Source organism: Electrona antarctica (assembly GCF_951216825.1).
Source record: "Electrona antarctica genome assembly, chromosome: 9".
Taxonomy (NCBI): domain Eukaryota; kingdom Metazoa; phylum Chordata; class Actinopteri; order Myctophiformes; family Myctophidae; genus Electrona; species Electrona antarctica.
Window position 1 is genome coordinate 50,757,634 of NC_136790.1, and position 22,972 is coordinate 50,780,605.

The window sequence follows — 22,972 nt, forward strand, 5'->3', positions numbered from 1 at the left end:
AAGATTTACGTCTTTCTGCTCTCCTCTGCTGAACATAGACCAACGCAGAGGGGCTCCGATGCAGAGACGTTATCTCTGTAATCTCATGTGAATTAGCATTCTTATGCTGTATCTCTATTTTTACGTCGGAGGTGCCAGATGGACGCTTAAAGCCAGCGTCATTATTCTCTGCTCAGCTTTTCCCTTTACCCGGTTATCCCTGTTAATGTAACTCTGCGTATAAATGGAACCACATTTTTACTGGGGGGGTTACGTATAATTACGTATGAGCCTGACAATTTCTATGCATTTTGATTAGGGGTGTAACGATATAGTAACTGCATCGAAAAATCGATTTTAATTTTAAGAATCGAAGTATATCGAAATGAAAACAGCAACATTGACTATGTATCATATCGTTTTGCAATGCAAATAATCGGTATCGAATCGTTTTGCCATGACAATAATCGATTGTATCAATACTACATTTTTGTGCGTGGTATTTAGCATTTTTTAGAAGAAAAAATAAAAAGAGGGATTGAATTACTTAGTTTAAAGGTATATTCAGTGATTTCACTTAATTCAAATATCACTTATTTATTTTTTGTTGTGATAATCCTCCCTACTATAGAGTGCTGACCATATAAGGAGTTCCTCCCTGTCCCCAGATAACCCCTGGGGGTCAAAACACCTTAGGTTTCGTTTTTGGCTAGGTGGCCCAGCCTTCATCCAATCAGGACAGAGAGGGGGCCTTCCGCCAATCATGATCGAGCAGGAGCAGACCTTGGTGTGTGTGCTGTTGGCCTGTTGCGTGTCCCCCCACTGTAGTGCGTGTATGTGCACATCTTGTTACCGGGGCAGACCAGGGGGTTTTCCAAATCACCCAAATCACTGAATGCTCCTTTAAAATAATGTCAAAATAGTTACTGTATTGATTTCAAATCATTGAATCGTATCGGATCGCCATAATCAACCAATATCGTCCATGTATCGTATCGTCAACCATTTATCGTGATACGTATCGTATTGCTGTTAAAATGTATCGTTACACCCCCTAATTTTGATGTATACTTACCTTGTGTTTACCTTACTGTAAATCGCTCTGGATTAAGAGCATCTGGTAAATTGTGTTTGTGTGTCCCCCCCAGTGGTCACTGGTGGTGGCGACCATCACAGAGATCCCTCCCGTCGCGTTCCTGCCCAACTTCCTGGTCCAGAGGAAGGTCCTGAAGCCGCTGAGGACACAGACAGGAGGGACCATCATGGTAGGGGGCAGAATTATTAAATACCTTTTTTCACTAACAAAAACTAAATGAATGACGTTTTTTAGTTTTTGTTGAATACCTTTCTTCACTAATCAAAATTAAATAAACTAAATAAAAACTAAGCGATAATGACTAAAACTGTTGCGTCAACAATTTCGTCAACATATTAAAACCGTGACTAAAATGCTTGGCCGTGCTCGGGGTATCGTGCCGGGAATATCTGATCTACAAGCTCACGACGTGTCACAGATCGACGCGTTGTTAGCTTGTAGATCGGCCTTTACTGCATTTCACTCCCCCATCTCTCTCCCCATTTCCTGTCAGCCTACTGTCCCTCTATAAAAAAATATAAAATAAAGGCGGGAAAAAAAAGAATTGGACGGAATGATTTAGAATAGATCAAGAGTTATTCACGTTTTAAGATTTTCGATCTCGTCGGCTAAAATGGGGGGGAACATTTTCGATGACGTCCCACCGGAAAATAACATTGAATGTTGCGCAACAGACGCTCCCAGCCTGTGGAGCGATGCGATCCGTTTTGATATCAATAATCTCCGTCCTTTTGATCAATCTCTGTCCTGAGCGCTGGGCGTTACTAATTGATCGAACTGAGAACTCCGTCCTTGCCACTCAGGGTGGTAAATTACTATCCAGCAGTGCTGTTGTTGCTGATGTATTGAAGTCTTCCTCCTCAGGCAGGGAAGCTGGCCGTTGAGCGAGGATGGGCGATCAACGTAGGTGAGTCATTAGAGTCTTTATTTTCCCCAAAGGGATATTTGTCTTCACAGTCTGTTCAACAACAACAACAGGAAACAACACAGAAACACATAACCATATAGCACAAAACAATATATCACACAACACAACACCACGACAATAGATGAGATCCACATTATACACAGAAAACCATCCTATCAGCGAGGCAGATAATCAGTGTAATTTGTGTATGTATGTGTATATATATATATATATATATATATATATATATATATATATATATATATATATATATGCAGGCCAAAGAGAACTTCCCCAGGGAAGCCGTTTGGCTTCGTCAGGTGCTTGCATATGTATGCAAGCACCTGACGAAGCCAAACGGCGAAATGCGTCGTGCAATAAAGAAATGAAGCATAACTAAATCTTGTCCTGAGTCTCTGGAGTGTGCGGTCCCTTCCTTTTCCCTGGGGAAGTTCTCTTTGGCCTGCATCTATACCTTGCCTACCAGCACCTCCCCCACCTGGATGTGCGTGTGAGAAGCTATCTGTTTATATATATATATATATATATATATATATATATATATATATATATATATATTATTTTATATGTAGGACAATAAAATGTGATTTTCACTTGAGCCTGAATGGAATCATGAACGAGCGCTCTGTGTTAAACCCCAGCTTTGTGCATGTATTTCACCTGCCTGCATTTCCAGCTTTGGCCACTAGGGCAGGGCGGCGGCTTCACCGTGTCCCAGCAGCACATCTGTTGGGCCCGTGTCAATCTGATATGTCCGTTAAGCATCTTTAGCTATTGTGCTTGGTCTTTTACACTCACAGATCCTTTAGATCTGAGGGGCCCTGCATGGAGCCTATTATCTCAGTCTTTCCGTATTATAATGGCACGTGGACACGGGACTCGCTTTTGTGCTGAGCCTGGGAGTCGATGTGCGCTGATGGGGCGCTTCTTTATACAGTATAAAACTCTAGACTGGACCGCGACGGAGGCCGCCGTCTCAAGCAAACTCGAGCCAAGTTCGCTCTAGGCCGCTCAGGGCCGTTGGAGTTGCGACCCGAGAGGCAGAGAATAGTAAATAATGTCCTGGCGAGAGCGTTTTCCCAATAACCCCGCCCTACTAGTAGTAGGCGGTGCTGTAAAACAAGCATCCCAGGCTCCGCAAATAAGCGAGTCCCACGTGGACAGACACACGGGCAGTTCGACAGGTCTTCCAACGCCTCATCGACCGAGCCTCATTTCTGTATCGATGATCACATTGTTGCTGCCGCGGCGGGCCTGGGGTGGGGGAATGAGTGGCCATTCCTCGAACTAACAATGCACCCGATAATGGCCCTACTTAAAGGGGCCAATTATGGTCATTTTGAGTAATAGAGCTGTCGGACGGCGAGCGCGCACTGCAGCCATGGCTAATGGCTGTGACACTGAGCCACCATCGACTTGTCTCTTGTGTGCCTCTCAGGGGGAGGATTCCATCACTGCTCCGGTGACAAGGGAGGAGGCTTCTGTGCGTACGCCGACATTACTCTGGCCATCAAGGTAAGACTGAGCCTGTCCACCGTGTCAGCGTCTTGAAATGAGAACGCATTATGGCAATTATATGCTTCCATTTCTACAGACTCACAGAGCTTGCTGTAGAGATCATTAAAAATGAAGTTGTCCTTGAAAGCATAGGCCTATCTCCATATTTGTTCATTGTTTGACATTGTCACGCAAAACCTCCGATGTACAATCTCACAGTGCATGGCATCACGATGCGTTTATAGATATGCTATTTTTACACACATTGCATTGTGAGTTTGTAGATTGTCTATTTTTGGCCACAAGATTTGGTGTAGAGGGCAAAAGGAGTTGTAACTTGTGTGCGTGCTTTCAACCTACATACCCATGTACCTGTCTAGATACTTCCTTAATGTTAACGAAGTCCACACCCACAACACCAGAGGGAGTGCAACGAACCCAGATTCGGCACAAACAAGGGATTAAATAATTTTCGCTGCTATGCCACCAGAATGTGGAACGCCCTACCAACAGTCATTAAGACATGCGAATCCCTTGACTCCTTCAAAACCGCTCTCAAAGGGTACCTACGGATGGCTGCAATTCGAAACTGGCCCGCGTAAAATCTGAATCCCCCCCCCCCCCCTTTTTTTCCCTCACTGTATATGTTTCTTTTCCCTTTTTACCTCCATTATGATGAATTCCTGTTCTGTTCTTTGTCTATATAGAAGTGTCTATTTGTACGTCTCTAAATGTTTTGATGAATTGAACATGGTGGACCCTATTGTAAACAAGTGTAATGCTTAATTGGGTCGTCCACTCACAGTTAACAGCCTTTGTATTGAGTTTGTGCTTGAAATGTACTGTAATTCTGCAAACTGTTAATAAATATTTCAATCAATCAATCAAAAACCTCCTTTTCTCCTCGATATAGTCGTTATGCCAATTAATTCCTCCTCACACACATCTATGTGTGTTGTTGTCATTACTGTTGTATCCTACTGACTCACCTACCAGTGAGGAGCCCCCACCGGGAGGACGTACTGTTGTATCCTACTGACTCACCTGCCAGTGAGGAGCCCACACCGGGAGGACGTAGTTCCTACTCCTCGAGTCCTCGCACCCAACACTCCATGTTGACAGGCTGCGCCCCCAGCCCGTAGGAGCATGCGACGTGACGAATATCACGGTCCCCCACCTACCTTCCACCCACCTGCTTTGAATGTTGAATCAACCAATAATTACCAATGTGTTCTTATCTGGAACGCATGCAATGGAGGCAATATGGACATTTCCACATACTGCCTAGCGTGAGTAGGTGAGTAGGAAATGCGGATGTGAAATTACTGCAGCCGAAGAGAAAACATTGTGAAACTGACGTACTTGGCCGGTTAAGACTGATATCAGGTTAGGGGACTTATGTGGCCGGTTAAAGGGGAAAACCACCCATTTTCAACATTTTACTATGTCATTAATATACCTTAGAGCTGTTGTGTGGAAATAATAAAAAAGTCCCCCCGATTCTGTGTTTCCTAGAACTGTAAGTATGAAAAAAATCATTAACATGGTGAAACACATCTTGATGATGTCATCAAGATGCGTTTCACCATGTTAATTATTTCTTTCAGATCTCTAGTTCTAGGAAAAACAGAATCGGGGGGACTTATTATTATTTCCACACAACAGCTCTAAGGTATATTAATGACATAGTAAAATGTTGAAAATGAGTGGAATGCCCCTTTAAGACTGAGGTTAGGGTTAGGCTTCTGGGTTAAGGACATCAGTGTTCTGTACCTTTGTTATGGAAATAATATATGTCCATCCGGGTGAATGTATATCTTAGAAGTTTATTCAGAAGAACAGCAACAAGCAAACAACATCTATTCAGTCTAGCAGGCTTAGCCTGTATCACTCAAACTTTCTCTCTCAGAACATCTCTCTCTCGTCGTCTCCATCCCACTACCCTCCTCAGCTTCTCCGTAGGTCCTCTCTTATACCCCAGAAGCAGGTCCACAGATAAACACTGTCTTGGCCTATTCATTCCCAGCAGGGTCTCATAACAAACAATAGGTGTGACATGGTCTTTTACATACAGCTTGATCAAAGGGTTGATTGGATTAAGACAGGCTTTCAGGCCAAGGTGTTGTTGCTCACAGACACGACCAGACAGACTAGCATGGAACAATATACTCTTTATATTTCCCACAACACCTTACACATGTATTACCTCACCACGAGATTCAGTTAAGTACAGAACGTAGAATTAGGGTTAGATTTAGGGCTGCGGTTAGTAATAGTCGGACGCGACCAATGGACAATGGCTGACAAACAACATCAATATGTAGGAAATGTCCATACTGGCTTCATTGCATGGTGTTGATAAGGGCTGATGACGGAGATTAAATGATCCGATAACATTCAAAGCCGCTATACCTTCCCCGATGGATTGGAACCCCCGGCCGGACTCCACTCCACGGTGCAGGTCCGTTCTGACTGAGAATAGAGGGTGGTAATAATGCTGTCATCCGGAGGATCGAGGCAAATTAATGGTTTCTCTCTTCTCTCTCTCGTCTTCTCTCAGTTTCTGTTTGAGCGGGTGGAAGGGGTCTCCAAGGCGGCCATCATCGACCTGGACGCTCATCAGGTGAGTCGCGGCCCACTCCCGTACCGCCGTTCAGTGTGAGGAGCCGACACACGGACGACACGACGCCATCCGTCTTTTACCGTGCCAGTCGTCAATAAGGCTCAGGGAATCTGGAAGAAGTACTCGCACGTTTTACTTAAAGTAAAAGTATGTAGAAATACTCTGTTACAAGTAGAAGTCCCGTATTCAAATTGTGCTTGAGTAAAAGTACGAAAGTATCAGCATCAAAGTCGTTCGATTTGTCACACACGTTAACCGCAGTGAAATTTGTTCTCCGCATTTGACCCATCTCTTGGAGCGGTGAGCCGCAGCCAAGGAGCGGTGAGCTGCAGCGTGCGCCGCCCTCGGGAATCATTTGATTAGTTGATTTGACCCCCCCAATCCAACGCACTGATGCTGAGTGCCAAGCAGGGAGGCATTGGGTCCCATTTTAACAGTCTTTGGTATGACCGGGAATCGAACCCCCGACCTCCCAGGGCGGACACTCTAACCACAAGGCCACTGTCTGGTATGTCATGAGACTTGTTTTTGCTCTTGCTTCCACTCTGAAACAACTTGACGTGTTTTCAGCCAAGTGGCACTTTTTGTCATTTAAAAGTTGTGTACTGTACTGTAAACTAAAGGGTCATGAAGATGGAGTCACCTCCACAGTGTTGTCCCATTCCTATTTATACCATGATGTAAGAGTCCTTGTAAGCCTCAAACACTCGAGGAGAGGTTTGCGTTAGCAGGTGACGTCAGTTCATGCTGTGAGGGGCTGGAAGGCCTTTGGGGGGGGGGGGGGGGGGGGGGGGGGGGGGACACACGCAGGCCTTGAGCCCAACTCCTGTTCAACATTGATCCTAACAGCCTTGTCTCTGTTGTGTCCCTGTTGTCCCCATAGTGTCTCTGTTGTGTCCATGTTGTCCCCATAGTGTCTCTGTTGTGTCCCTGTTGTCCCCATAGTGTCTCTGTTGTGTCCCTGTTGTCCCCATAGTGTCTCTGTTGTGTCCCTGTTGTGTCCCTGTTGTCCCCATAGTGTCTCTGTTGTGTCCCTGTTGTCCCCATAGTGTCTCTGTTGTGTCCCTGTTGTCCCCATAATGTCTCTGTTGTGTCCCTGTTGTCCCCATAGTGTCTCTGTTGTGTCCCTGTTGTCCCCATAGTGTCTCTGTTGTGTCCCTGTTGTGTCCCTGTTGTCCCCATAGTGTCTCTGTTGTGTCCCTGTTGTCCCCATAGTGTCTCTGTTGTGTCCCTGTTGTCCCCATAGTGTCTCTGTTGTGTCCCTGTTGTCCCCATAGTGTCTCTGTTGTGTCCCTGTTGTGTCCCTGTTGTCCCCATAGTGTCTCTGTTGTGTCCCTGTTGTCCCCATAGTGTCTCTGTTGTGTCCCTGTTGTCCCCATAGTGTCTCTGTTGTGTCCCTGTTGTGTACCTGTTGTCCCCATAGTGTCTCTGTTGTGTCCCTGTTGTCCCCATAGTGTCTCTGTTGTGTCCCTGTTGTCCCCATAGTGTCTCTGTTGTGTCCCTGTTGTGTACCTGTTGTCCCCATAGTGTCTCTGTTGTGTCCCTGTTGTCCCCATAGTGTCTCTGTTGTGTCCCTGTTGTCCCCATAGTGTCTCTGTTGTGTCCCTGTTGTCCCCATAGTGTCTCTGTTGTGTCCCTGTTGTCCCCATAGTGTCTCTGTTGTGTCCCTGTTGTCCCCATAGTGTCTCTGTTGTGTCCCTGTTGTCCCCATAGTGTCTCTGTTGTGTCCCTGTTGTCCCCATAGTGTTGTCTCTGTTGTGTCCCTGTTGTCCCCATAGTGTTGTCTCTGTTGTGTCCCTGTTGTCCCCATAGTGAAGAAACATCACCATTGTACTTCCTCAACCTTTCCAGCTAATGACGAGCCATTGGGACTGTATTTTTTCCATCTTTTGTCAAAAAGCTATGTTTCTATGTCAGTGGTTATTTGATTTAAAAAAAATAGCAGATCTACAAGCTCATAGTGCGCCACCGAGTGGCGCGCTATGAGCTTGTAGATCTGCTATTTTTCAATAGCTAAAGCATAACATAATGCTAACACCACAAGGGGTTCCCACCCAAAATGGGTTAATTATTTTTACATTCATGACACAATCATTAAACAAATTGAATTTAGTAGTCTCTAAAGGTAGACCTCTACCAACACAATCTTCCATTATGCTACAGCTAGAGAGTGGACTATAACTAACTGTCCTTCGCAAAGGACGGGTAGCTGTCATGCGTTTGTCATTACCATTCACAAAACAAAAAAAAGTTTTACAATTTACATTTCCGTTAAGCAAATCTCAAATCTAATCTCAAATCGAATGCCCGGCACGGTTGGCCCGATCTCATTCATCATCTACTGATGATCCTGTGAAACAGGACATTCTGTAATGACGGCTACTTTATACTTTTGGTATAAGTGCATTCTGATACCAATTCTAAATGATTTATTTTACTTTTATTCCGAATTGAATTCCGGACTTTTACTTGTAATAGAGTACTTCTTCTACCACTGAACATGGGCCAACATAGTGTATTTTCCAGCCCATGTCTTGCTCCTGCTTGGTGTTGTGTAACATAATGAGTCATATCCAACAGCCATTAAAGCCGGAACGCAGGGAACTTTGTTAACATTGACGATGTGTCACGGACCCTCCGGGGCCCTCCGGGGCCAATATTCCACACCTTTGTGTGATGCTCATGTAAGCCCCGCACTTATTGATAGAGGCAGCCAGCCGATCAATAGAGATGCCATTTAAATAATTCATGAAGGCTGTTGTTTCACCCAAACAAAACATCACATCTGCATGAGAGCGTTGAGGAGGAGGAGGAGGAGGAGGAGGAGGAGGAAGCACATTGTTTCTGTCAGTGTGGAAACCTTGTATGTCCAAAACCCTGACTTTTCAGGACATGGATTTACTACAAGCTTTTGTATAAATGGCAAAATCATGGTGCATTTATATAGCGCTTTTTATCCAAAGCCTTTAACCCATTTAGGCCTGACGTCAAAATTAAAAAAACGTTCGCTCTGAAAGAATATATATTCATAGATTTGTGCCGCATTTTTATGATTTTTCAAAAATAGCAGACCTACAAGCTCGAAGATCTGCTATTTTTCAATAGCTAAAGTAGAATATAATGCTTAGTTAAAACACCAAAAGGGGTTCCCGCCCAGAATGGGTTAAGATTAGATTAGATTAGATTAGATTCTGCATTACATTCACCGATTCATACACATTTTACACACCGCGATGCCAGAGGAAACCATGCAAGGCACCAACCTGCACATCGGGAGCAATTAGGGGTTCAGAGTCTTGCTCAAAGACACTTTAATCGACACTAACTCTGGGGGAGCCCGTGATCGAACTGGGAACCTTGCGGATGGTTCCCATCCGGCCGTTCTACCGGCCACTGTACCCCTGAGCCACTGCGCCGCCCGGCCCGCTGCCGCCATTTCCCCCATTTGTTCGTCTGCAGAACAATCACCACACCATTTATTACATTGGGGATTTGACCGTAATTTACTCTTGATTTCATTAAACGTTGTCATAAATACTACTACTGTATATGGTTTCAGTCACTAGTTTAAAGTATTCTTTCAATTATCATGAAATGCGTTTTAGTAAACTTTGGTCCCATTAATTATGCCAAAGTCATGCTGTACAAAATGTAACAATAAAACTGGCACTTTAACTCGTGCAGTTCTCACACGCACACACACACACACACACACACACACATACACATACACACACACACACACACACACACACACACACACACACACACACACACACACACACACACACACAGATTAACGTGTGAGTCCTGTTTGAGAACCACTGATTTAACCCATTTTGGGCGGGAACCCCTTTTGGTGCTATTGAAAAATAGCAGATCTACAAGCTCGTAGCGCGCCACCGAGTGGCGCGCTACGAGCTTGTAGGTCTACTATTTTTGAAAAATCGTGAAAATATTTATTTCAGAAAACTGGAGGATTTAGAAGATTTTTTTTTAAATTTCGAGGTCGGGCCTAAATGGGTTAAACAACATTAAAGTTTGACTGACCTTCCCTGTAGTCGCAAAATTTAGCTTGTTTCCCTCGCAATACCCTGGCAACGCTCCACAAGACTCCAGAAGAATCATTCACCATTAGAACACAGCTGTTTAGAGCCATTAGCGTGGCCCTGAGGACGTGCGCAAGCACGGTCGGTGCAAGGAGCAGCGCTGCCTCTAGGGGCCGCTAAACGGCACTTTTAAGCTCAAACCACACCACAGGGTCGAGACGGGACGAGGCGGTTTCAGCGTTCGTCCCAGCGGTGTGACGTGTCCTGTTGCACGTCCACCCAAGTGATTCAACTGGTTCAAACCACACCAATGGGTCGCCATGCAACTCCTTGCAACCACACCAAACTACTGTTAAAACGTACTGTGAGAGTGTACAAATGAAACCAAATGGACCCTAACGCGTCCATTTGGTTCCATTTGTACACACCAAAGGTGTGGTTTGGGCTTTAGACTGAAGTCATATTTATAAATGGTAAATGGAGACACAAGCACTCTGCAGTCTGCAACATGCAGTATAAATCAGTGGTTCCCAAACGGTTTCATGTCAAGGACCCCCACATTGACACTAATTAGCCTGTGGACCCCCGTTTGAAGAGATATGCCAGGGACCCCCATATAAGAGAAGATTTTTACGGATCTAGCAGTGATTCTCAACCGGTTTAATTTCAAGGACCCTCAGTTTGACATGCATATTAGTGTACGGACCCCCATTTAATGGAATTTATATCTCTGGGAGCCCCAATGTATAATAATATCAGAGAGTGTATACAAATGGAACCAAGTGGACCCGTTAGGGTCCATTTGGTTTCGTTTGTACACTCTCACAGTACGTTTTAACAGCAGGAGACCTTAGAGACCCACGGCGAGCGTCGCTTGAATTTCATTGGCTATCGCCCAATCGCCCACTATCGCCGGGCGACGTCGCCCAAAAGATGAATTATTTGTATCTTTTCGGCCGACGTTCCTCCGCCCACTTTTCGACCATCGCCTGTTCGCCTGCTATCGCCTCTATCACCAGTAGTTGCCGGGTCCCATTCACAAATAATGCACTTCCGGAAAATTTGTCTGGCCTGTCGCCCGCTGTTATAACGTATAGGGTCCATTTGTTTCCAAACTATAATTTAGCTGGGGACCCCCTGGAAGTCCCTCAAGGACCCCTATAGGGTCCCCGGGACCCCACTTTGGTAACCACTGGTATATAAATGCTGTATTTTAGTGATAAAGCTCTTGCTTCCGCTCTGCTCCTGCTGCAGGGAAACGGACACGAGAGAGACTTCCTGGACGACAAGCGGGTCTTCATCATGGACGTGTACAACCGCCACATCTACCCAGGAGACACGCACGCCAAGCGTGAGTTCCGACACCCATTCCTTTATATACAACCGCCACATCTACCCAGGAGACACGCACGCCACGCGTGAGTTCTGACACCATACAACCACCACGTCTACCCAGGAGACACGGGGTGCACAAGCAGATCCGACACACCAAAGGTCCGAAGCGCGGGGGCATGTGATGCGATGCGAAAATGCGATGGTCTGACATGCGCTGTTCCCGTGCTTGCGGTTATGGTTAGGTTAGGGATTGAGGTTTCAGATCAATAGTATGTCGGAACTAAAGCCAGTACCCAGGAGACATGCATTGCATTTTCAATTGAGTGCTATAGCGCCACCATTTGGCCAATGGTCATGGGCTTCACATAGTCACCGTTTGGCATGGCCCTCTACCAGATTACAGCGTTTCGCGAAAACCGACAGCACCGTTCAGTCAGAACTGCAATTTTTGGCGGAAGAAGGAGAAGAAAAATAAACACAAAAACAATAAGTGACCAAAGTCACTTTGTGACTTCTTGGTCCCTTAATAATTAATAATAATAATGGCACTTATACTGCAGCCTAAACTTAGTTGACCGGGGGTCCCACAGAACTCTATAGGTCTGCTATTTACCTCTACACCAAATCTCTTCACCAATAGACCATATTCACACGACAGCCATCTTGCCATTAAGTTAATGCCACCCTTTTCAATGCAAAATGCCAAAATGGCCGCCATGTGAATATGGTCTATAATAGTCGGTTTACAAGCTTGGCTATATTTTCGCCGAATGTTCGCCACAGAATACAGAAACTATAGTGTTGAAGTGGTTATCGTATAGTGTCAGTGACATAAGTTCTATTATGCACATTTATGATAATTATGAATATGACACCTTCCATCCATGAATGGATGTATACATGAAAAACAAACAAACAAAACAAAATATAATAGACATTTCCATTTTTTATTGAACAAGTCTCCTTGGGACACAGTTAGATGACGCGTTGTTCCCTGGCGTTGCAATTATCCTTATCAATATCACAGCAATCATAACGTAGCTCGATACACTCTGCCTTATTCATACAGCCTCTTATTGCATCAGGTCCAACTCCTGTACCACGCACGCACGCACGCACGCACGCACGCACGCACGCACGCACGCACGCACGCACGCACGCACGCACGCACGCACGCACGCACGCACGCACACACACACACACACACACACACACACACACACACACACACACACACACACACACACACACACACACACACACACACACACACATTTGTATTACTACATTTGCATTAGCTGTTCACAGATGGACGGACGGACGGACGGACACACGGACACACGGACACACGGACGGAGTGCAAAACATACTCTCTCCCCATGCCTTCGGCCTGGTGGAGACAATTAAGGAACACTGACAAATTATACTCTGGGAAATGCCCAGATTAAAAAACCTTAATGTAAAAATGTCCCGTACTGTTGAGCGGGCCGGTCATAATACAATTCAGGTATGAAGCTGTGGGCCGTATTAAATTCGCCCCTGGGGGGCGCACTTTGGACACATTGGGCAGTATTATGCGTGTCTTAAGTACCAGGTCTTATGACTTAAGACCTGGAGGCGTGGTCAATGCTGTTTGGCCACTCAGAATAGCCAAATGGCATTGATCACGCCTCCAGGCCTTAAGTTAAGTAATAAGACCTGGTACTTAAGACACGCATAACACTGCCCATAATGTGCAATATAGTTTCATAGTAAATCAGTGTCATACATATTCTGAATAACACTTACATTGGGCCCGATTATGCAAGTCGAAAAACCCATGCGGTAATACAGATTTTGGCCTCGCTCTGCGCCTTTTCGTATTATGGAAGCCGTGGTGAACGCTCACTCATATGGAATACCACGTTCCTGAATATTTTAGCATTGGGGGAGTGTCCATATGTTAATTATTTTCGCTTTGCGCTATTTGCTATTAAGCCCCTTGACCTAAAAACACACAGCGGCTTGCTGCTGGAGTGTTGCCATGTCTGTTTGCTGTTTATTATAAGCGGCTTCTTTTTCTGTAAAGTTGCTTGTAAATATTGGTAGTTGTGGTTGCTTTTCTTGTTTCTAAAGTGCTTATTTGGGCTTTTCTCCTAATGTTGTTTAAACCAGTGATCCTCACACAGCGACATTCCCATGTCAAGGACCTCGAGATGAATGCATTTGCCCAACTAAGCCAGTGACCCCCATGACAGATTTATGTTTTTAAATGTTTCAAAAATATTCCACAATTGTCACTTTTTTCAAAGATTACTTTTGAAAATAGCAGATCTACCAGCTCACAATGCATCACATTCATTCATTAAAACTATGAACTCTGACTGCAGGGGGATATATATTTATAATGATCATTATATCAATGTGCAAGAAAATATGTAAAAAGAAGGAAGAACTTTATATTTGTGGACAATCAAAATATGTTGGAAATTTTAATGTGGTGTCATTAAAATGAATCTTGATATGGCAGACTCACTATCTAGAAAATAAGTTAAGTAATAAGACCTGGTACTTAAGACACACATAATACTGCCCATTATGTCTCATTGTAAACATGGAGCTGGAGGGATTTCCATGAATTATAGTTACCCCAGAACTAGTTTACTTAGTGTTAGGCAGGTGGTTATTTAACTTGTCTGTTGGCAACTCGGCACACAATACCATTAAGTAAGGTTATACAAGGTCTTTCTGACAGACCATTAACACCCTCCCCGCCCCTTGCCGACGATTAAAGTCAATTGAAGCCTAATTTTGATACTGACGCTTAACGCCATTGCCGACGGCCTTCGGCAATTGAGCTTTTATAGTGCGTTCGATTGCTCGAGCCAAAATGCTACTCACGTTAGCCGGTTAGCTAGCTGTGTTGTTAGCACAGCACTGGATCGCCCATCTTAGATCGTCGTCGCCATAAGAATCCATTCTATCCATTTCTTTCAATTGCCTGTATCTCCTATTCCTTGTCCCAGATGGCATTTTGGTCAAAACAGCGTTTCTTTGACGGCACAGATCTGACGATGTAGAGCTCTCCAGAGCTCCGATCTGGATTCAGATTGTAAACAAGGCCTGCCTAGCTCCGTGTAGATTCCAAGGTTATGACTACTGCTCATGGACCGGAAATGGCGGCTTTTCAAAATAAGAGCTCAAATAAAAAAAATGCTGGCGTGAATTAGATCCTAATTTTTCAATAAATGCTAGCGGCCTAAGTGTTAACAAGATGACTGATATTATAACTATATATTTTGGAGGATTTCCAGTAAATGACATGTGAGGGTAAAGTTCATGTCCACCACTGTGCAGTCTAGAGCATACATGGGCAACTGGTGGCCCGGGGGCCACATGCGGCCCCCACCATCACTTAATGTGGCCCTCAGGTTAATATCAGAATAGTGATATAGTATTGATTTCAGCTGTTACAATTCCAAACATGCAAACATGACCCGCTTTTGTATGTCCAATGTGTTTGGATTTAGTTCATAACGTTAACATAACTATAACTAAATTAATTTGAAGTTAAATAAAAAGGTTATTTTTCAGGATTCCGATAAGAATAAATGGGCAATTTTTTTCCAGGATTTCAATTCAAATATAGCAAAAATAGCCGATCTACAAGCTCAAAACGCGTCGCGATGCGACACGTTTTGAGCTTGTAGATCGGCTATTTTTGCTACGACAGTAATATGCAACGTGGCCCTCTGGAGTGAGTGTGGAAATATAGTGGCCCTCTGGAGTGAGTGTGGAAATATAGTGGCCCTCTGGAGTGAGTGTGGAAATATAGTGGCCCTCTGGAGTGAGTCTGGAAATATAGTGGCCCTCTGGAGTGAGTGTGGAAATATAGTGGCCCTCTGGAGTGAGTGTGGAAATATAGTGGCCCTCTGGAGTGAGTGTGGAAATATAGTGGCCCTCTGGAGTGAGTGTGGAAATATAGTGGCCCTCTGGAGTGAGTGTGGAAATATAGTGGCCCTCTGGAGTGAGTGTGGAAATATAGTGGCCCGCTCCATCGTCAAAGTTGCCCACCCCTGGTCTAGAGCTTAGAATCCAACGCGGTGCAAACAGCACACTGGTGTTCAGGAGAACAGCACACTGGTGTTCAGGAGGAGGAAGCCGGATGGGGAGGAAGAGTTTTGTCACTGCACATAATATCTCTGTCTGCACGTCACTGCATACTGTGGGTTCCCCAATTCATTTTCCTCAAGGGCCATATTTTGACTAGTGTACCAGGCCGAGTCCGCGCGCGCGGAAAAACAAATAGTTTTACATTTTGTATTAATGAATTAATTAAGCTTAGATGTAGAACAATGGTTCTCAACCAGTGGTCCTTGAGGGGGTTCCACGGGGTCCCCAGCTAAATGATGGAGAGTTGGTAACCAAATGGACCCTTATAGATCTTGAGAGTGTAAAATGAATTCATTTTCAGGGCAAGACTCCATTTGAAAAGATATGGCAGGGCTCTAGCAGTGATTCTCATCATTTTCAGTTTGACATGCATAGGATACTGACCCCCATTTAATGCCATTACATCTGGGAGTGGGACCTCAATTTATTATAACTTTTATTTATTTATTTTTATATTGTAAAATCAATGTCAACTTAACTCTGCGAGAGAGAGTACAAATGGAACCAAATGGACCTGTCCATTTGGTTCCATTTGTACACTCTCTGAGTGCCAAAAGCCCTTGAATATGATTAAGGATTACTGTCATTATGGTAATCTTACACTTCATATCGCATGCACCATAGGGGAGAACGGGGTAAGATGAGCCAGCGTTTAAGTTGAACCACCCCCTTTATCTAGAAAACTAGAACCCTGTGTTGCCATGTGACCTTAAATATAGTAAGCATCCATAATTTACACCTGGCTGTGAAGTTGGGAAGCACATGGGGAAAGTAGAAAACATTCATTTACACAAAAAACTGTCTTTTGTCGGTCAAAGTAAAATTTAGACACATCATGTAAAATGACTGTTATACAAAGCAAAATGTACCTAGGTCTAACATGTAATATCATACACGTTGATGATTTGCCAATGGATAGAACCATGTGAATCATTTAGCAATTAAATTGTCTGAAGTAGCTTATTCTAGTCATAGTTTTCTAAAATGGTGGATATGGGTAAGATGAGCCAATGTCCGGGGGTAAATTGAGTCAATGGGAATCACTATTCATATTCATATTTTTATTAAGTTTTTGCTACTCAAATTATACTGAATGATCTTTAATTTGCATGTACATACTCATTTAAGAGAAGTTTGCAATATTGTATTAACAATATTGCAAATATAAGGTTCTGAATAACAAACTTGATGCTTACTCATCATTTCAATTGATAGAAGACATCCTGAAATATATGGGTAGATCATTAGATTTTACTGCCATCTCATTTTGCCTTGCTTCCAGGACAACTTAAGCAAAAAGTGGTTCATCTTACCCCGTTCTCCCCTACCTACTTTCATTAACCCTTTTTTGTATTATTCCGGGGGCCACAAGGGGGCGCCTCTATCACATTAAAACCACATCATGTTTTTATGATTTCCCTGATATGACAGCGATATGTTTCTGTAGTTTGTGGTCCAAAGTTATCCAAAATATAGGCCCCTGTTTTTTTCTTTTTTTGAGTGGTGCTAAAGTGGCGCTGTTGAGCTAGAAACAGAGAGAGAGTGTTGCACTATGAAAAGGAAGGGTTGTCCGCACACTGTGTCTCTGCTCCCAGGTAAAGGAAGGGTTGTCCACACACTGTGTGTCTGCTCCCAGGAAAACCATGGTTTTATTTAGGTACAACCTTTCGACCGTTACGGGTCTTCATCAGGTATGAGTACAAAACATCAAGCAGGCGTATTATATACAACAGCATATGGGCAGGTCAACAAGGAACAAGCTCTATTGCAATGAAGGGAATCAAGCAAGACACACCCACCGCATCTAATGAAGTGGCTGCAATTAGCATAAAGGGCATACTCTGATTATATTAAAAATAGTATTGCAGACAAAATTAATAATAAGCTGCAAACCAGTAAAAACATTGCAAATAATACAAAAAATACTGCCTACAAGAGGAGACCATAATACAATAGCAACACAATAGTAAGGTACTGCAATTACAGTACAAAATAATGAGGACAGCATAAGGACAACAAAAATGGCAGTGTACAGTGTACACAAACAAAGTTAAAATAATGAAAAATAAAGAATTATCCCAGAAATGGTTTGACATCAAATTCCTCATTCAGCCCTTGAGGAGGTGATGAGTGTTGAGTATATATATATATAAAAAAGCTTCACGTTGAAGTAGGATTCGATTGTGGTCACCACCGCGAGGGGGTCTCTCCACCTTCTCTATACCCCAGTATCTTAAAGAGGAAATATTGTGACCCATTGTTTTAAAAAATGGGCTGCGACTGGATTGCGCTCGTCGCCACATCTGATACTACTCCTATGTTCACTGATACGTGTGCGAAGGGCTCATCCACACGCAAACCAGTGTTGATTTCGTCGACTAAAACTAAGACGAAAATGTTCGTCGACTACCTTTTTCCACTGACGAAAACTAAATGGAAACTAAATCAAAACTAAGCTATGATGACTAAAACTAAGACTAAATATACTGACAATTTCGTCAACAAATAAAAATTTGACTAAAATGTTAGGAAGAGACTAGTGGACAAGAGATCCAGTATAAGTAATTTTACAATTAGTTGCATGCTGAAAATAGACGATCTACAAGCTCACAAGTTGTGGGCTTGTAGATCGGCTATTTTCAGCAAGTGAGAAAAAAGTAATTATGACGGCATCACGGCCCACCTAAATACATTTTGTTCGACTAAATCAACTTTAGAGTTAGTTATATATTAGATTATAACACTATAAAACATTCCAGGTGACTAAAATGTGACTAAAACTACATGAAAACTATTCAAGAGACTATGACTAAAATTAAATTAGCTGTCAAAAACAACACATTTCTGGCCACTTTAAATTACTATCTTTGAGAATCTTTGAGAATTATTAGTGAGGACCTATTATATGAAGATAGGTTGAAAACACTTTATTGATCTATCTGTCTGTGGTGTTAAAATGAAACAGATGGCTGTTATTCATTGATTACATGTTACATTACATAGTCTCCCCTTTATCTGAATGAATTATCCTCCTGAACCCCAGCATGACTATTCTGGGGGGAACATTTCCCAAAATAGCAGATCTACAAGCTCATTGTCCCCCCCCCCCCCCAACGCAGGTGGGTGGAAGCTCCAGGCACCACAAATGGTTAATCAGGTGCTGCGCATACACATAACTATTACTAGTTAATGCATAACTCTAGAAAACTATTTCACAAATCCAATATGCTGAGAACCCACATGTAAAGTCGTGCCGTACTCCACCATAAAACAAAGCACAGTCTTCTCCACCACTGTCATTAGGCTGACCAGGCCCCCAGTACCTGTAGAAGTAGAAACATTAATACATTACAATACCTTCACAACAATGATTTTATCTGAATGTTTTGTTTTTTTAATCATGACTTCACATTATATTACATTATATATTTGCGTATAAATTAACTGGACTTCATTGGCTCCCTGTACGATTTTGTATTGATTTTAAGATCTTAATGTATACTTTTAAAATTAGAAATGGGCTAGCACCCCCGTCCCTTGCTGATCTCATTCATTTCCAGTTATAACCCACCTAGAGTTTTAAGGTTGGCTGATCAGCTACAGTTGAAGGTGCTAGCGACCAATAGAAGATCTAAGGGTGACCGGGAGTAGTTAGTATATATGGGTGATCATTACACCATGTGGCCACTGGGGGCGCCAGTGAGTAATTTATGTTAATTTATGTTAATTTATTCATACATTCCATACATTCCATACATTCCATACATTCCACTCATTCCCTAAATTCCATAATCATATTGTATATATCATAAAAAATCATATTATATTATAATTATTATTATTATTATAATCGTTTTATTTATGTATGTGATGTATTGCCATGCTTTTTGTTCTTGCTTAAGTGTTAAGAGCTTAAGTGTTTTATATCATTAAATGTTTAAGTCTGCTCCATCTCCCCCTCCCTCTCTCTCTCTCTGTCCCCTGCCTGCGTGTTTTCAGGAAGGGGGGTGTCCCTCAGACAGACAGACATGCCGGCTCCAGGTGTGAATAGAACAATAGAAAGTTTAGATGAACCTCTGGGGGAGTGGGGGTGGGGGATCCCTTATCTTTTAGAAGTGCCAGGTGGCAGTTGTAGCCGGGGGGGTGGGGGCCATTCTCTTTGAAGTGCCAGGTGACAGTTGTAAACCCCCTCCCCCCTCAAAACATTGATGTTGTGTTAATGTGTTAATTAGATGTAGTTAAAACCGGGGGTGGGGGATCCCTTATCTTTTTGATGTGCCAGGTGCAGTTGTAAACCCCATCCCCCTCATTAGAGGGGGGTGGGGGTCCCCTTCTCTTTGAAAGTGACAGTTGACAGGTGACAGGTACCAGGTGACAGGTGACAGGTGACAGCTGGCCGATGACAGCAGATGACAGCTGACAGGAAAACACACATCTTTTGTGATGGTTAACCCTAACATTGCAATTTCCAGGTGCATATACGTTGGAGTATTGGGTGTACAGTAGGTGTACACTATTGAGTACAGGTATGGAAAAATAAAAGTATGAATAAATTATGCAAATTTAAAAAAAGTAAATGAATTTAAGCAAAACTTATAATGAAAAAATAAAAAACTTAAACAAATAAAGAAAAGGAGAAAAATAGAAAAATCAAGAACTTTTAGTGTAAATGTGGTTTCTCAATTGTACTGCCTATGTATGTGTGAACTCGTAGTGAAGAAAACTTGAACTAGCTTGGGTGTTGTAGATGCCGCAAATATGTTCGAAAAGGTTTGCACAATGGTTAGTTAGAGGGGGTGGTCTACTGTGTGGTGGGGCATGTATGGGTTGGTCTACTGTGTGGGTGGGGGTGTGTATGTGGGTTGGTCTACTATGTGTAGGTGTAGTCTAGTGTAAAATGTGGCGTATAGCTGGTACTGCAGGTTTAAACAACAGGTTGGTCTGCTGTCTAGCTTTTCTTTTTTGTCTAACAGATTTGTCCATTTTATGGTGTAATTCCATTTTTGACCATAGACTATGGATCTAATAATGTAGGTGTAATTCCTCATACAGCCACTACATACCTGTAGGGGGTTTCAGCCTCCTAGTGCAATTCATCGATTTTATTTTTCGTCCCAGTGGTTCAGAGGACACCCCCATCCAGGGGCCCTACAAGGGGTGTAATACCAGTTTTGGCCCATAGACTATGGATCTAATAATGTAGGTGTAATTCCTCATACAGCCACTACATACCTGTAGGGGGTTTCAGCCTCCTAGTGCAATTCATCGATTTTATTTTTCGTCCCAGTGGTTCAGAGGACACCCCCATCCAGGGGCCCTACAAGGGGTGTAATACCAGTTTTGGCCCATAGACTATGGATTTTGAGCATCTCATCGGTGTAATACCGGTTAACACCCCTACACCCCAATGCATTGGGGTTTCAAGCCCTCTAGGGGAGTGGATCTCAGTTCACTTCATTTTTGGTCCATCACAAAGGGTGTAATATCAGGTTTGCCCCATAGGCTGTGAATTTAAGTAATGTAGGTGTAATTCAGATCTACCCCATAGGCTCAATACATACATGAAGGGGGTTATACTTAGCTTGAATATTGACCGGTGTAAATCTAGCCTGTGTAGCCTATCTGTGAACAATTACACAACATACAGAATAGTACGAGAGCCATAGGTGTTTACGATTATTTGTACGCAGTAACTGGCAGTTTTTACAGTATTACATGGATCCAATATTCTCTGCTATTATTTGGTATCCTTCAGACATGATGAGGCTCTTACATGTAACATATCTGTCATCTCTAATTATATTACAATATGGTTATGTTATGCTCATAGGGAACAGTGGTTCGAGCAGTAATTATTGTCTTCAGACATTGTATGAACAGGTTATTAACCAAACATTACAGGTAGTACAGCATAATCCCATATGGTCTAGTGGTTTAGGATGCTTGGAGTATAGCCATGAGCCCAAAGTTCGACTCTCGGTGTGGGAAATATAAGTATATGTTTTCAATTATAGTGAAAGTTAATGATATCCACCTAGTGGGGAATTTCTATAGAGGTTGATCAACCAGTCATGCAAACGATTTCAGCACCATAGATAGCATTATGCCCCTATTGTTAGGACTGCTAGTACACCTTATGTAGACACAGAACTCTATAGTGCATACGTATTGGTTCATCATACAGATATTCCACTGATGGATTGATGGTAGGTTACTAGTTAGCGTATGATTCATGTTGATAATCTTTTGAAAAATTTGATTTTACGGGGGTTCATATGGTAAAATGCCTAAATTGTAAATTGTAAACTACATAACAATACTATTTACAGCATCACATACACAAAAATGACACAAAAACAAAACAAAAATTATACAACAGCAGAAAACAAAACAAAAATGACACAAAGCAAACAGCAAAAAACATAACACAGCAACAATACGAAACAAAATCAAAAGGCTACACACCAAACAAGACAATATGTAAAAACATATGTGATAAAAACACAAAACAAAACAAAAACTTGACAAAGCACAACACCACAAAAACTGGACAAAACACAACACAAACAAAAATACTACAACAAAAATAAATAAATAAACTACACAGCAGACAACACAACAAAAATAATAATAACTTGACATGAAGTATATGACTAAACGTGTAGCTAGATGGAATAGGGGGGTATACACAGACATGACCCGCTACCCATACATGTCCAGATCATGCGGTTATAGCACCACCAGCAGGTGGTTTTTGCTAAACCCCATTTTATTTTGGAACAAAATGGTTCAAATCATCAGATACCCTCCATGCCTAAGAAGAAAGGGACTATAATGTAGCACATTATAGTGCTATCATGAGGCCCACAACCTGCCAGGGCATGTTTTTATCTAATATCTAGTCTAGTTTCATCTATATAGTTGTATCTAGTACACAAGATCTTGCTCAATATTACAAATTATTTACAATTTTTATTTTTATTTGTAATGATAAGATGTTTTTTTTTTGGAGAAAACGTATAATTCCTACACAGGCTGGGGTTATCGATGTATACAAAAACATCTACTTGGATCAATTATCCTGGAATTATTTTTACTTCTAAGATTATATTCTTGAAAAAGTTGCTAAAACTCTGTTGTTAAATGCTAAACGCCTATTGTTTTTAGATCTACAGTGATCTGTATAGATAGTGTAGTCAGAACAAATCACTAGTTGTCAGTGATAGACAGTAAATCCTTCATCATCAATCACCAGACACTTTTGACTCATTCACTCAGTTGTTCTCTCTTCCACTATATTATGACTAGTACAT

General features: G+C 42.6%; 1 protein-coding gene across 1 annotated transcript in view; it reads left to right on the forward strand.

The window, feature by feature from the left end:
* hdac11 (histone deacetylase 11) overlaps window positions 1-22,972 on the forward strand; it is a gene marked incomplete at its 3' end in the record, with an annotated part of 174,172 nt that overhangs the window by 121,680 nt on the left and 29,520 nt on the right. The window contains exons 3-7 of the mRNA XM_079509888.1: window positions 1,128-1,244; window positions 1,940-1,982; window positions 3,442-3,518; window positions 6,061-6,123; window positions 11,427-11,523. Coding sequence (XP_079366014.1) covers window positions 1,128-1,244; window positions 1,940-1,982; window positions 3,442-3,518; window positions 6,061-6,123; window positions 11,427-11,523 — 397 coding nt within the window. The remainder of the gene's footprint in view (window positions 1-1,127; window positions 1,245-1,939; window positions 1,983-3,441; window positions 3,519-6,060; window positions 6,124-11,426; window positions 11,524-22,972) is intronic.